This window comes from Cinclus cinclus, chromosome 10, assembly GCF_963662255.1.
Source record: "Cinclus cinclus chromosome 10, bCinCin1.1, whole genome shotgun sequence".
Lineage (NCBI taxonomy): Eukaryota > Metazoa > Chordata > Aves > Passeriformes > Cinclidae > Cinclus > Cinclus cinclus.
The window spans coordinates 1446513-1459835 of NC_085055.1; the positions used below are offsets into that span (position 1 = coordinate 1446513).

A 13323-nucleotide genomic window follows, 5' to 3' on the forward strand; every position below is an offset into this window, starting at 1 on the left:
TCCCTGTCCTTCTTGTATTGACAAGTTTGGTGTTTAGAACTGAAGTGCATTTATGCCCTCTCATCCACAGATATAAACCTTCCTGAATGTCTTCAAATCCCTAACATTATTTCACCTGTCAAATGATAAAATCTAACAATGTCTTCACCCACCCTATATTTTGCTCCCAGAAGGGGTTGATGTCATACAGATACACACACCAAGGATTTTTATATTTTCATAGCAAGGCAACAAAGAAATTCACTTAATGACAAGTTCTTGGACTGATGCATTATTCATTTGGTTATGTGACAGCAGAACAAAATTGTAGCCATAAATATATAATGTTACACACCACTTCTAATGTCGTTTACATTTAGAGAGTAATCAGCTGTCTTCCACATTATCCCTTTTTTAGTCACTTCTTTTTTTAGGAAGTGTCATGAAATGCAGCTCATGACATCAAAGATGTGTTTATTCAGGAAGAGGGACAGCAAAAGGCCTGGATAAACCCAGGAATTTCCATCTCTGTTTCTGAAAACGTTTTTTTAGTCTCTCGAAGGATTTTAGATGTATCTTTACACTGATTTCCCGCATAGAAATTGCTTTTTTGCTCCTCTTTTTCCTGTGATTAACATGAGTTTCTAAATAATCAGGAGCAAAAGGAGCCAAGGTGAGAAAGAGAGCCTGTGACAAGGCTACAGCACAGATCCAAAGGAAGCAGGGCTGGATTCAGGCTGGCAGGACAATGTGCTTGCATGAGGGCTCCATCCAGGAGCTCCCCGCCTACAACCACAGAATCCTGGAGCGCTTGGGATGGAGGGGACACCTTCCACTCCAGCCTGGTCTTCCCCACGTAACAAAACCGATTCCTTCCACAAGCCTGCCACTAGAACTGCTACAAATCCTCCTGCTCTTGCCCATCTCCAACAGAGGAGCATCATGGACATAACAGGGAATTTCACTGTGCCAGACAAAAGCAGCTCAAGTGCCAAAACCAACACTGAATCATTGCCTGAGCAGCAATTAAACTAGAACAATGCAGATACCCAGAGCCTGTCTTTAATCATTCCTCCAGCCCTCTGTTAATTAGCTAGGCTGCAGCAACCACTGACATGATGAGCCTGTGTGAGAATAAAAAGTAAAACTGTATTAAAAATTCAGTAAATTATACAACACTCTTCCCTATCAAAATATTCTGAAATATTCATGTCTGGCTTTCCAGGACCTAAAGGGGGCTTGCAAAGAGGCTGGAGGGGCACTTTTCACAAGGGCCGGGAGTGACAGGACAAATGGGAATAGCCTTGAGCAGAAGGGCAGGGTTAAATGGGATATTAGGGAAAAATCCTTCCCTGGGAGGGTGGCAGGCCCTGGCACAGGTGCCCAGAGCAGCTGGGGCTGTCCCTGGATCCCTGGAATTGCCCAAGGCCAGGCTGGAACACCCTGGGACAATGGAAGGTGTCCCTGCCATGGCAGGGGTGGGATGGGATGATTTTTGGGGTCCCTTCCAACCCAGAGCATTCCAGGATCCCATGAGGTTTCCTGGGAGCGTGCAGGGGTGGGAGCACACAGCCCGTGCTGGGCTCTGCCTGGGCTCCCAGGTTCCACTTTAAAAATACAAACACAGAAATGCAGGGTGGAGGGAAAACTCAACATCCAGAATTTAAACTTTTCTTTGATATGAATTTCTGCTTTCTCGCAATCCAGGGAGAGCCCTGAGAGACGAGGCTGTTTCTAAAACGACAAAGATCCCTAAAAAGATCCCAGGACTGTAATTTATAGTTCTTTCCATTGCGGTCTTTACCGATCGGGTGAAACGTTTCTAAGCGGGCAGGTGGTGCTGGTGCCGCGCTGGGAAGGTCCCACGGCATTTCCCACAGCCCAGGGGAATCCCGCCCCTCTGCCCAGCCCTGCAGGGCACACCTGGAGGCGGGGAGCACATCCCCCGCCGCGAGCCCTTCCCGCTCTGCCCAGGCCGGGATTCAGGGATGAAATCCGCTCCCGCGGGGTGTTGGGGCTGTGCAGGGCCCACGAACGCCCGGCCCCGGCGGCTCCCGGCCCTCAGGCGGCCCTCAGGCACAGCGGCGCCCGCCGCCGGCAGGGGGCGCTCCGGACCCGCGCTCTGAGGGGAAGGGAAGGGAAGGGAAGGGAAGGGAAGGGAAGGGAAGGGAAGGGAAGGGAAGGGAAGGGAAGGGAAGGGAAGGGAAGGGAAGGGAAGGGAAGGGAAGGGAAGGGAAGGGAAGGGAAGGGAAGGGAAGGGAAGGGAAGGGAAGGGAAGGGAAGGGAAGGGAAGGGAAGGGAAGGGAAGGGAAGGGAAGGGAAGGGAAGGGAAGGGAAGGGAAGGGAAGGGAAGGGAAGGGAAGGGAAGGGAATGGTGATGCTCGAGCATCCCGGACATCCCGGTTATCCCTCGATCCCTCTATCCCTCTATCCCTCTATCCCTCTATCCTGCTATCCCTCTATCCCTCTAGCCCGCTATCCCTCTATCCCTCTATCCCTCGATCCCTCTATCCCTCGATCCCTCTATCCCTCTATCCCTCTATCCCTCTATCCCTCTATCCCTCTATCCCGCTATCCCGCTATCCCTCTATCTCGCTATCCCTCTATCCCTCTATCCCTCTATCCCGCTATCCCGCTATCCCGCTGTCCCGGTTATCCCGGCTGTCCCTCTATCCCGACTATCCCTCTCCTCCCGGTGCTCCCTGCCCTCTCGCAGGGTGTCTCTCGAGGCCATCCCGGATGCCGCATCCCTGCAGATCCATCCGTGCCCGCCCCGCTCGGCTCCCGGTGCCCGGGGCCTCTCCCGGTGCCGTTCCCGGTTGTTATTCCCGTGTCCTGCCTCTTCCGTGCCCGTGGCTCCCCCGAGGACCTGCCCAGCGCTCCCCGGCTCCGCAGGGAAAAGGGGAACGGCAGCTCCGGGACCCCCGTTCCCGCAGGGATGCTGGGCTCTCCAGAAAGGCGCTTCCTTCTGCTTTGTTGTTCGGTTTATTATTGTTAATAAAACCATAAAATCCTAGATGAAAGAATCCAATAACCCGGACTGGTTTGGGCTGGAAGGGATCTAAAGCTCATCCCATTCCAGCCCTGCCCTGACCAGGCACATCTTCCACTATCCCAGGTTTAAGTTAAACTGGGATTGTTCTCTAGGAACTGGCCTTGGTTTCCAGGTGAAATCTGGTCAAGCAGAATCCACAACCAGGAGTGTCTAAAACGCTCCCAGAGAGCAGTTTAAGCCAAAATCCAGTGACCAGTTTAACATTGGGACCTGCTCGCAGAATCCCTGGTTACTCCATGGTCCAGCTCCACCTTTTCCTCCCCCAGCAGGAATTAAATGATGAACTCTGTAAAACTGAGCCCCTTTTGGGGCTTGAGCTGTTCTTAAGTGCAGTTTAAAGACCTCGCACACCAGCCAAACACACATCTGACATCCTCATACATCACTTGCAGCCCTGGTTATTTGACATCCAGAGCTCAGGGATGTTCCCAGCTGGAGAGGCAGAGGAGCTGTGGCAAATCTCCCAAATCCCAGGAAAAACCTGCATTTCCTTGTTTGCTGTTCCTAAGAACGTGGATTTCACTTCTAAACCATTGCCTATTTCTGTTTACTCACTCCAGAATAAAATATCAAAATTAGAAAAAGTGCCCAAACAAGAGGCTCAGGTTGCTGATTCCTTATTCCTAAATATCTTGGACCGCAGCAGTGTTGTTTGTAGCTGGTCAAGCACTAAACCTTGGCAGAAAGGGATGATGCCAAGGCTCCAAGGTCACACCTTCGCTGGAACTTTTCCATGTGGAAGTAACCAGCATTTGAGCAGCAATCTAAGAAAGAATATGAGGTTACAGGCAAAGAATTGTTACAGGAACATAAACAATTTTAAATAGAATTTTATGATTTGGAGGTTGGAACTGGATGATCTTTAAGATCCAACACAAACCATTCTGTGCTTTTCTCATCACTGACAACTTTAATACTGCAGGAAGCAAAGAAATGTTTTGGCAGTCTCCTAATCCTCTTTTTATGTGGAATTCCTGGGTTTGCTCTTCCTGGGACAGGACATTTTGCCAGGGATTTAAGAAAACTAGCAATTTTTGTAATACTAAAATTATAGTCTCAGGGACTGGCAACACAAATATTCTGCTGCATAAATATTGAATAATAACAACCCAAAAAATCATATTTAAATGCCATGTCCTGTTTTAGTGAGGCTGCTCAGCTGCACAGTGCCAGAATGGGATAAAAATACTTGAAATACTACTTGCAACAATTTTTTTTTAACTTTAAAAGTTATTTTCAATGATGGCTACAAAGTCTAATAACTTCCCCAGTATAAGCAGAATAAACTGAATCTATCCTCCAGGCTCAGGTGATTTCTCAGTCTATAAATGTATGTTGTATTTTTATTGTTTAATTGGTTTAAGGCCAATGATGACAGTTCTCTGGAGAGGCAGCCAATTCCTGCAGGAAACTTGTTCCAGCATTTAAAACCACAAAAACCTGAAGTCTCATGGAAAGAAAGAGGAATTTCTGGCTGAAGAGCAAAGCGACTCCTAATTCTACAGAGAATGATGCTCTGTGAAAACAGATTTTGAAACTTTTTCAAGATTTGAATAGTTTGGTGCATAATGGTGGCATTAGGGAATTTTGGAGGCACGATCACCCTATGTTTGCCTCCTGCAAGTCTTTTTATGCCTCCCATGTTTCCTGTGGAGTGTTAAATGACACAAAGTGTTTGACACTGCGTTGAGCCACTGATTATGCTGGATGGATTTTAGTGACTTTAAAGCTCACCTGGAATCTGAGTCACAACTCAGTTCTTGTTCATAGCATTCTCTCCACATTAATGGCATGGAACCAACAAATAGATAAATACTTCATATAAATATATTTTTGAAGAGTGAGTAGCATGTTCAGAATCTGGGTAAGTACCTCTAAGGAAAATACTGTGACTTTATTAGCAGCACACTGAACATGAAAAATCAGAGTTCTGGTCTTAAATTCTGATAAAATCCCTGGTTTAAGTTATCCTGCAGCAGATTTCTGGCCCCTCAGTGTCACTGACCACCTCATCCACCACGAGCTCAGACTAAAACGCTGCAGTGATAATTTTGGAGCGTTAGGTATTGGATCCACAAAGAATTTTTCTTTCCTGGAAGTGCAGCTCGTGTCTGTAATCAGCGAGCAGGAGCGAGCATAGTGTGGGTAACCCCTCGTTCACAGGGGTTGTGTTTATTCCCTGGAATCTGGCAATTCCTGATTCCCTGGAATCTGGAATCTGGGGGAGATTGGGGCTGGCTGGGAGTTGCTGCATCCGCCTGGATGTGCAGGGCTTTGCACGGAGGATGTTCAGCATCCCTAACCGGATTTGGGGATTTGCACGGGGTGGGGACGGAGGCAGAAATCAGCTCCTGGGATTGGATCTCCATCCAGGAGTGATGGCTCTGAGCTGCTCTCAGCATCTCCGCAGCAGGGAGCAGGAGCTTGTGCAGGAATGGAGCGCCCTGGATTTGGCAGCTCCTGGGAGGATGTGCCAGGGATGTGTGGGAGTGCTGGAGCCTTGTCGCAGGGCTCACTGCCATTGTCTGCCTGCTGCACTCCCCTAAGTTGAAAGTCTTAAGCAGTTCTCAGATTCAAACATGAGTAATCTTGCCCGAAGCCTTTTGCAAAAGCTGCCTTTTTCTTTTTTCTTTTTTTTTTTTTTAATTTTATCTTGGATATGTTCCTCTATCTGCATAATACAGATAGAATAATATGCCAGGGAAGCATGTTGTTCATGTTTGCAAAAATATTTGGTGGTTGACAAATGAGCTTGATGTACTGTGCAGTTGTAGTAACTTGACACTAATCTCTGCCACTTAGAGCAAATGAGAATAAATTACCTCTCCTCTCTTATCTTCTCCACCCCGAGTTGTGTGTGCACTTGCAGCTCAAGCTGGCTCAATATTTATTTAAATCCACGCTTTCCCACCAATCCTGTCCTGCCTATTCAGTTTGGGTTGGGAGAAGGTCAGGAGCAGCACTGCAGCTGGCACAGTGCTGAATCACTTGGTCACTGCCTTCAGGTTTCAAACCTGCAGGTAGGAGATGACAAAGGAAAAGGGGGAATGATCTCAGCAGCTAAAAATGCCTGGAAAAAAATGGGATTGACTCCAAAGTCTCTCCCCATAAGGGGGATATAATTTACTGGCCTGGTAAAAGGGCTGTGGAAATCAAGTGAAATAAAACCAAGCTCGCTCAGCTGTTGAGCTGCTGAAATGTGAGCTGGAATATTAATTGGAGAGGGGCTTCACATTCAAACTGTCGTGTTTGTGAGCACAGAATTCAGCAAGGTGTGTCCAGGGGGCTCAGGTTTGGGATTGCTCCCTAGTCCTCACTGTCAGTCTGAATCACAGCTATCCAATTTAGGGGCTTGAGTGGAGCTGTGAACTCTGTGTTCATTCTGAGCCCTTCTGTGCTTAACAGAGGGTTCTCTTATTTCTGCCATCTATAAACCAAGTCATAATTACCCAGATATTTACACTGATGTTTATTTCTGGCAGTGATTTGGTGTTTGTCATTCGCATTATGATTATGAAGTCACATTTCAGTGCAGTTGATGTGTTTCAAATTATTTGCATACCGAACAAGCAAATGTTTTATTTCTTTCAGATGGTCACTGCTGCTTTTTATGTGAACAATGACCTGATTATGATTTCATGATTTGTTTACTGTAAGCTCAGGAATCAGAAGGTGGCGAAAGGAAAGTTTTTACCACAATAAAATGTTCTCCATGATGGAGCACAGTCTTTACTGAGAGATTTTCCTACAGCATCCAAATAATTTTTTTTTTTTTTATTTTTTTTTCAGATGGATCCAAAAATAGAGTGTACAAATTCTGGAGTTCTGAGACCTGTTGCCTCCAGTTTCCCCTTCCTTCTCATTTCTGACCCACACACATCTGTGAATATTTTCCATGGAGTACTTTCATTTGATATAGACATTAAAATGCAATAGATTTCTGGAATCTGGTTGCATATTTTAACTGATTCCATGGTTTTTGTGGAAGTATGTGGGAGTTGAAACCAAGCCTCATTTCTTTGTGGGGTTCAGTTGGTTTCCTCCCCCATTGATTGAAAGTGGTCTTTATTTGCTTATACCATAAAATATGTTGACATCTTCATGAGTTCTGTTTCAATATATGCATTTAAAAAAACATATTCCAGGGAATGAAATCACTGGAGTTGTGCTTGAGCAAATCCTGGCAGTGGCTGGAATGTTCAGCCTGCCCAAGGACTACTGTTTCGTCTGAAATGGAGGACTGCACTCTTCACAGTGTATCAAATCAAAACCATTAACTCATCAATTAAAAAAAAATAGGAAAGAAAATCCATGGTACAGCAGAGGTAACAAAAAGCTGAAGTAAACCAGATGCCTGCCCACAGACTAAATGTGAGTAAATCAGATTAAATATGGAACTGATAATAAACCTGGAGACAGGGCAGTGCTGAGGGATTTCCTCTCTGCTGCCTCCTCTGGAAACAAACCCAGGCTTTGGAGCATGGAACTGCCACTGCCTGGTCCAAAATGATACAACCATCAATACCTCAGTGAGATTTTAGAAATTCACATTCCAAACATCCTCGCTTCTGCAGTTTTTTAATCAAGACATGTGGAAAGAACATTACATTATATTCTATTCATCAGATTTGTTCATTGGCTGTTATTTAATCATGAATCAGCTATCAGACCTAATAATAATATAAGAGAGAAAGTGATAATGAACATTTCCTGTCAGGAGTAATGTCCACCAAGGAATTCCCCAGCAGTTCCTCCACTGCCACCCTCAGCACTGCCACAGTGAGCAGGGGTGGGCACAGAGCCCAGAAAAAAAGAGGTGGAACTTCCACTGCTGCCAAGAAAAAGAGACATGAAATTCTACCTTTGCATTTGCATATTTGTACTGCAAACAAAAGTGACCTCAAATCAACAGCAGATGTTATTTTTCAGCTAATTTGTTTGTGTGTCATTCCAGGCAGTCCCAGCCTAAGGAATTTGGGCACAGTCTGGATTGTGGGGTGTGGAGCTCTGAGTGTCACTGCCCCCTGTCAGCTGCTCCTCAGGGATCAACAGCACAATCCAGAAATCCCAAGGTATAATGTCAATTCTTACCTTTTTTCCCATTAAAAAAAAAAAAAAATCCCACCCAGAAGTGTCTTGAAAAGTTTGTGTACTTTAAAAAAACCCAAAGGATTTTTTAACAAGGATTTAGCAATCATGTATGTGGATGCTTTTCCCACCCATCCCAAAATAAAGATGTTATAAAATTACTTCTTTCAGCAGCTTCCCAGGCTTCTTGTGTCCTTTGGGCCCTGAGGATGCGCTGCTCTGAACTAACAGAACATAAATGTTGTGTCTGTGCCTGTGGGAAACGCTGTAAACATCCACGTGGAGACCACAAAAAAATCAATAAAAGTGGGAAATCACCATTGTACCTGCTGCTGTCGGTGCAGCAGGAAAGTTCACAGCCCATTCCTGCTAATGCCAGGGAAATAATTGTAATCCAGCAGCACGGCCCAGCAGGGAGGCAGCTCATTTTCAAAACACAGCCAGAGTGAGAAAACCAGCAGCTCTTCAGCTGTGAAAAATGAGTATTTTGCTTTCTCCAGACAGGATGATTCTTTTTTTTATTATTTTTTTTTTCTTGTGGCTAGAGTTACACTTTTTAGTTTTGGTTTGAGTAATTGTGCCCAGGGTTTTTTTTTGTTTGTTTGTTTTTTTAGCAGGAGGACTGGATTGATATCAGCGTCACATCCCAAAGCCTGGCACCAGTTTTGATCTGCATTGTTGTGAGATGAAGTTTAAGCCCTTCCTCACCCTCTCTGGCCATCTGAAGGGCAGCACTGCATTGCCTCAAAGGAATTCTGTCCACAACCCCAGCCCCTGGACTCTCAGTTTAATCCTCTGCAAAGCCTCAGAGTGTTCTTGCCAAAATCCATGTGCTTTTCTTTTCCAGAACTCTCCTGATCTGATTGAAATGCCAGGCTTCGTTTGTGCCTGCCTGCTCCTGGGCAGCAGATTCCCTCAGCTCCATAAAAACCTGAGTGGGTTTTTTTTGGCACGTGTTTATTTGATTTTCTGTTCCTCCCGTTGTTGGATTGTCCCTCACACTGAGCTTTCCTCAACTCAAAACCCCACTTTGCTTTTGTGACTGAGAAAAAAATGGAGTTTTTTACCATTCAGACAAGGACGATGAGAATTTGAGGAAAAATGCTGGTCTTGGATTGCTGGGAAAAGATTGATTGGCAGGAAAAGAGGAAGGGAATATTTACAGCTGGATTTATCAGCAGAAATCTGCTTTGTATGATTGTTTTCATGAGGAAGTGGCATCCTCCCTCTTCTTTCTCCAAACTATCCCATCCTGGGAATAAAAATTAGAATTAGAGGAAAACTAGTTTGAAATCTTAGCTCCTTTTCACCAAGGTGCCATTACCTTTCACCACAACCTCTTCACTATCAGTATATTTAAAAAACCCCAACAAACACATCAAAAGACCAGAAGATTTTACTTTGTCAATTACACACAGACATTTTAATTGGTTATGGAAGTGATTAATTAACTTCTAAGCCTGTTTATATTCCTTGTCTACCTGCAGTGCCACAGTATTCTCAAAAAGATCTGCTGAATTGACAACAACAGATTCCTTAAAAACTAGTTACCATTTGGGAGCAGATTATCCTGCTGTTTGCCCTCCCACAAAAATGGCATTAACCAGAGTTCTCAGCCCTGGAACAGTTCCTGAATTTTCAGTGATTTGTGCTGAAACTCAGAAAATTCAGAGCCCCAGGAAAACAGGACAAGAATGACTGAAAGTCTTTGAGAGGGTTATACCACAAAATGCCCAAATTATCTCTGTCTATTGTGGGAATATTTTAACATTTCTTTGCACTTATAGAATTGTTGTTTTAATAATTTCTGTATAACATTTGTGCTTAATTTCAGGGAGTATGCACGGAAGGCACCTTTTGCCTGCTCTTTGCCTTGGCCATGTTGGGAAACTGCACCCGTGGACTGAGACTTGTTCTAAAGGTGCCAAAACCCAAATCCTCCCAGGTCCTCTGCTTTGTTCACCACCTTCCCTGGCTCACTTGGAGCTTTGGAGTTTTGTTCCTTGACATTTTTGTATCATTTTCCTGTCACAGCTAAAGATTCAGGGTAGGCTTGTTAATAAATAAACCACAAATTGAATGGATTTAAAAATAAATCATATTTTTTCTAACCTGATAATAAAATCTTCTGGCTGAACAATAATTTGTACCCTTTCTATAATGATAATTCTAACAAGAATAGCAAGATTATAGAAAATACCAATATTAAAGCCACTTTGAACAGGTTAATTTATAACCAGGAGATAATAAGTAGACACTAAATGTTGGGAGGGGTTGCACATGGTGCTGGGATGTTTTTATATTTAATATAAAATATTATATTCACACCCAGTGTAGTAGTCATTGTTAGTCATGCTCTTTCCAGTTGGAGCATTGGCCTTTTGTGCTCAAGAAATGAAAAGCAAAATCTTTGGAGAAACTTTTGTACCTTGGCTTTAAACACCTGGTGGACTGGGATGGATTGGGCCTGTGATCTACAGGTACCAATATTGTTACCAGAGCTTGGATTTGCACTTAAAAGAGTGTAAAAAGAAGACTTTCGGATTTTTTTTTCTGTAGGAAGAATTGTAGGTTTGTGTGTGAAAACATCTCGTTGTTTAGCTCTGTGAGCTGGAGCCATAAACCAGGATGGAATAAGGAGGGATTCCAGGAATTTTGTGTTAATCCATTCCAGATTAAAAGTAAATTCTTCACCAGATTTACCTGGACCTCTTCCAGGAGTTGTGATTCCCAGGAGTCATGGTTCCAGTCAGTGTTGTGTTCCTGATTAAAGGAATTTCAGGCCCTGCAATCAGAGGAGTGACCAGACAGCCCTGGCCTCGGGATGGGCCCTGAAATTCCAGTGTCATTCCCAAACCCCGGACTGTGGGCTGGGAAAAACCCTCTGCACGTGGAACACAATCCCCTACTGAGGTGGGGACACTGAGCTGTGGCTCCTGAAACGAATTCCGATTTTATGTTTTATGGGACAGTGCATTCTGAGAGCAGACCGGGGGGTTCAGGGGGTTATTCCATGAACAAAGTCCTGACTTTCTCCTGCTCCAGCCCCCAGCTGGAAACACAAAGCACGCAGTATTTATTTACCCCAACCCCCCCGAACTTGATTTTGACGACCCTCTCAGTATATTCTGTACAGATTTGCAGATGCTTTTCTATGACAGACTCTGAAAATCAACTTTTTTTTTGCCCCCAAAGCTTCCCCCCTCCATTCCCTGCCCCGGGATTGCAGTGCCAGCCTGCACATGGCATCAATTCCTGGGTTCTGGCTTGATTGGGGTCTGAGTCCAATCTTGTTAATAGTCCTCCAGTTCAAATTGTATTGGAAACAGATGCTTCCAGATCAGGTTGAGGAGCTTACAGGAATTCTGGTCAAGTATAAAGTGTTGGTCGGGAATGGATGAAGTATTTGTAATCAAGAGAAAACAAAAGCAGACCTCCTGCTTAGAGAGCCCTGAAGGTAAGGAAGGCACTGCTTTTCAAAAGAGCTTCACTGATGCCTCTTGCCAAGCAAGAAAATAAAAATCTGACAAATTTAGCCATCACTTCAGTCCAGAAACCAAAGGATAGGCTCACCTGGGTCTTGGAAAAGAGGAATTCAGTCCAGAAGTCCTAATTTCTAAGAGGGAGGTGTTTCATCATTGCTATTTGTGTAACAGTCTGTTTTGAGGAGAAATTGCCTAATTCTGGTTGACTCTATTCCTGATTGTGTCCAGAGTTTCATTAGGTGGAAAATAAACCCTCATTTCTCAAGGTCCAAGGCAGGATTAAGAGTTCACTCACTCTGTGTCTGCTGCACTATCCCTGTGCTTCCATCTGCCACGGACTAATCCTGGAAACAAATGGGCTCTGCTCAGGAGGAGGAGGAGGAGGAGAAGGAGGAGGAGGAGGAGGAGGAGGAGGAGGAGGAGGATTCCCCTGGAATCCTTCAGCCTGGTTTAACAGGAGAACAACACCCTCACCCCAAAGCTTTGGTGCCTGCAGTTCGAGGGCTTTGGTTGAACAAGAAGCCAGATTTTCCCCATAATGAATGGGAGTGTCCAATTGTCTGTGGAGCATGAGCTGCCCTCCTGTTCACTTTGAGAGGAGTTCCATCACTTTTGAAAGTGATTTGAAAGCACATCACTTTTTTGAAAGCACATTTGAATTATAAATTGGACAGGGTTTCCTTTTCCAGTCAGTGTTTCCTCCCATTCTGCAGCAGGAGATGGTTGGGATTCCTTGAGATATTCTGGAGCTTGTCAGAGATGCCAAATCCAGGTTTGGATTTTAGCAGAGCTTTATCTCAGTCCTAAATCAGTCCAGCCCTTGGTCTTGGAGCAGCATCATCCTGAAGTTTCTAAAAGCCAGAATCTAGTGCAAGTTTTTCTGGAAAACTTCATCCTCTCCTCTTATTTCCTCCCCTGCTCCCTCCAAACCCAAACAACTCTACTTTGTGTTTAGTTCAGAAAAAAAAAAATCCCTTCACCGAGATTTTTTTTTTTTTTTTTGCTTTGACATCACCCTATTGTGAGAGAATTGTGTTCAGCTCTTCCACATGTTTTCCTTTTCATTAAACATGGCCAGGCTGTGACTGGATGGCTGGAGTTTATTCAGCAAGAGCCAAGATGCTGTACACAGACTTCTCCTGCACCTTTGGAATCCTTTCTATCCCTCCACAAAACATCAGGCTCTGCAATTTAATTACTGGGCTAAAAATAGAAGCCTGGCCTGAGAATTGAGCCAGGAGAGTTTCCCAGCCAGACATTCAACTTCTCTGCACTCCTGTAAATGCTTGGGGCTGCCTCCAGTTTTTAAACTCATCTTGGATTTTTAAACAGCAAGTACATTGTTTAATTTCATGGAACAAATTTGCTGCAGTAGCTCAGTGGCTGTTGGAAATTTTTACCCTGGAACTCACTTTGGTTGTCTCCTCCACTCTGGGCTCTCTCTTGAGCTCTGGAAGTTTCTGGATCCAGTATTTTGTTAGTTTAGCACAAAACAAACAAACAAACAAACAAACAAAAAAACAACAACAACAAAAAGGAAGTGGCTGCTATATTTGCTGCAAAAACCTTCTGGAAATACCCTTTGATAAGCTGCACTTAATTAATGTTTCTCATTTTTTCACCTGCAGAGCTCCAGGGCTGTTGCCAACCTGCTGCAGCCCAGGGGCTTGGGGTTGGCTTTTCCAGCCTTAAAAACTCCACGGTTCTGTCATTCTG

General features: G+C 44.5%; 1 protein-coding gene across 1 annotated transcript; it reads left to right on the forward strand.

Annotated features, from left to right (window-relative positions):
- Positions 1–4484: 4484 nt before the first annotated feature.
- LOC134047914 (uncharacterized) lies at positions 4485–10160 on the forward strand. Its single transcript, XM_062499385.1, is given in 8 exon segments — positions 4485–4552; positions 5030–5097; positions 5198–5423; positions 5425–5614; positions 6626–6706; positions 7769–8137; positions 8775–9071; positions 9957–10160. Coding segments are annotated over 8 exon segments (1503 nt in total).
- The last annotated feature ends 3163 nt before the right edge of the window (positions 10161–13323 follow it).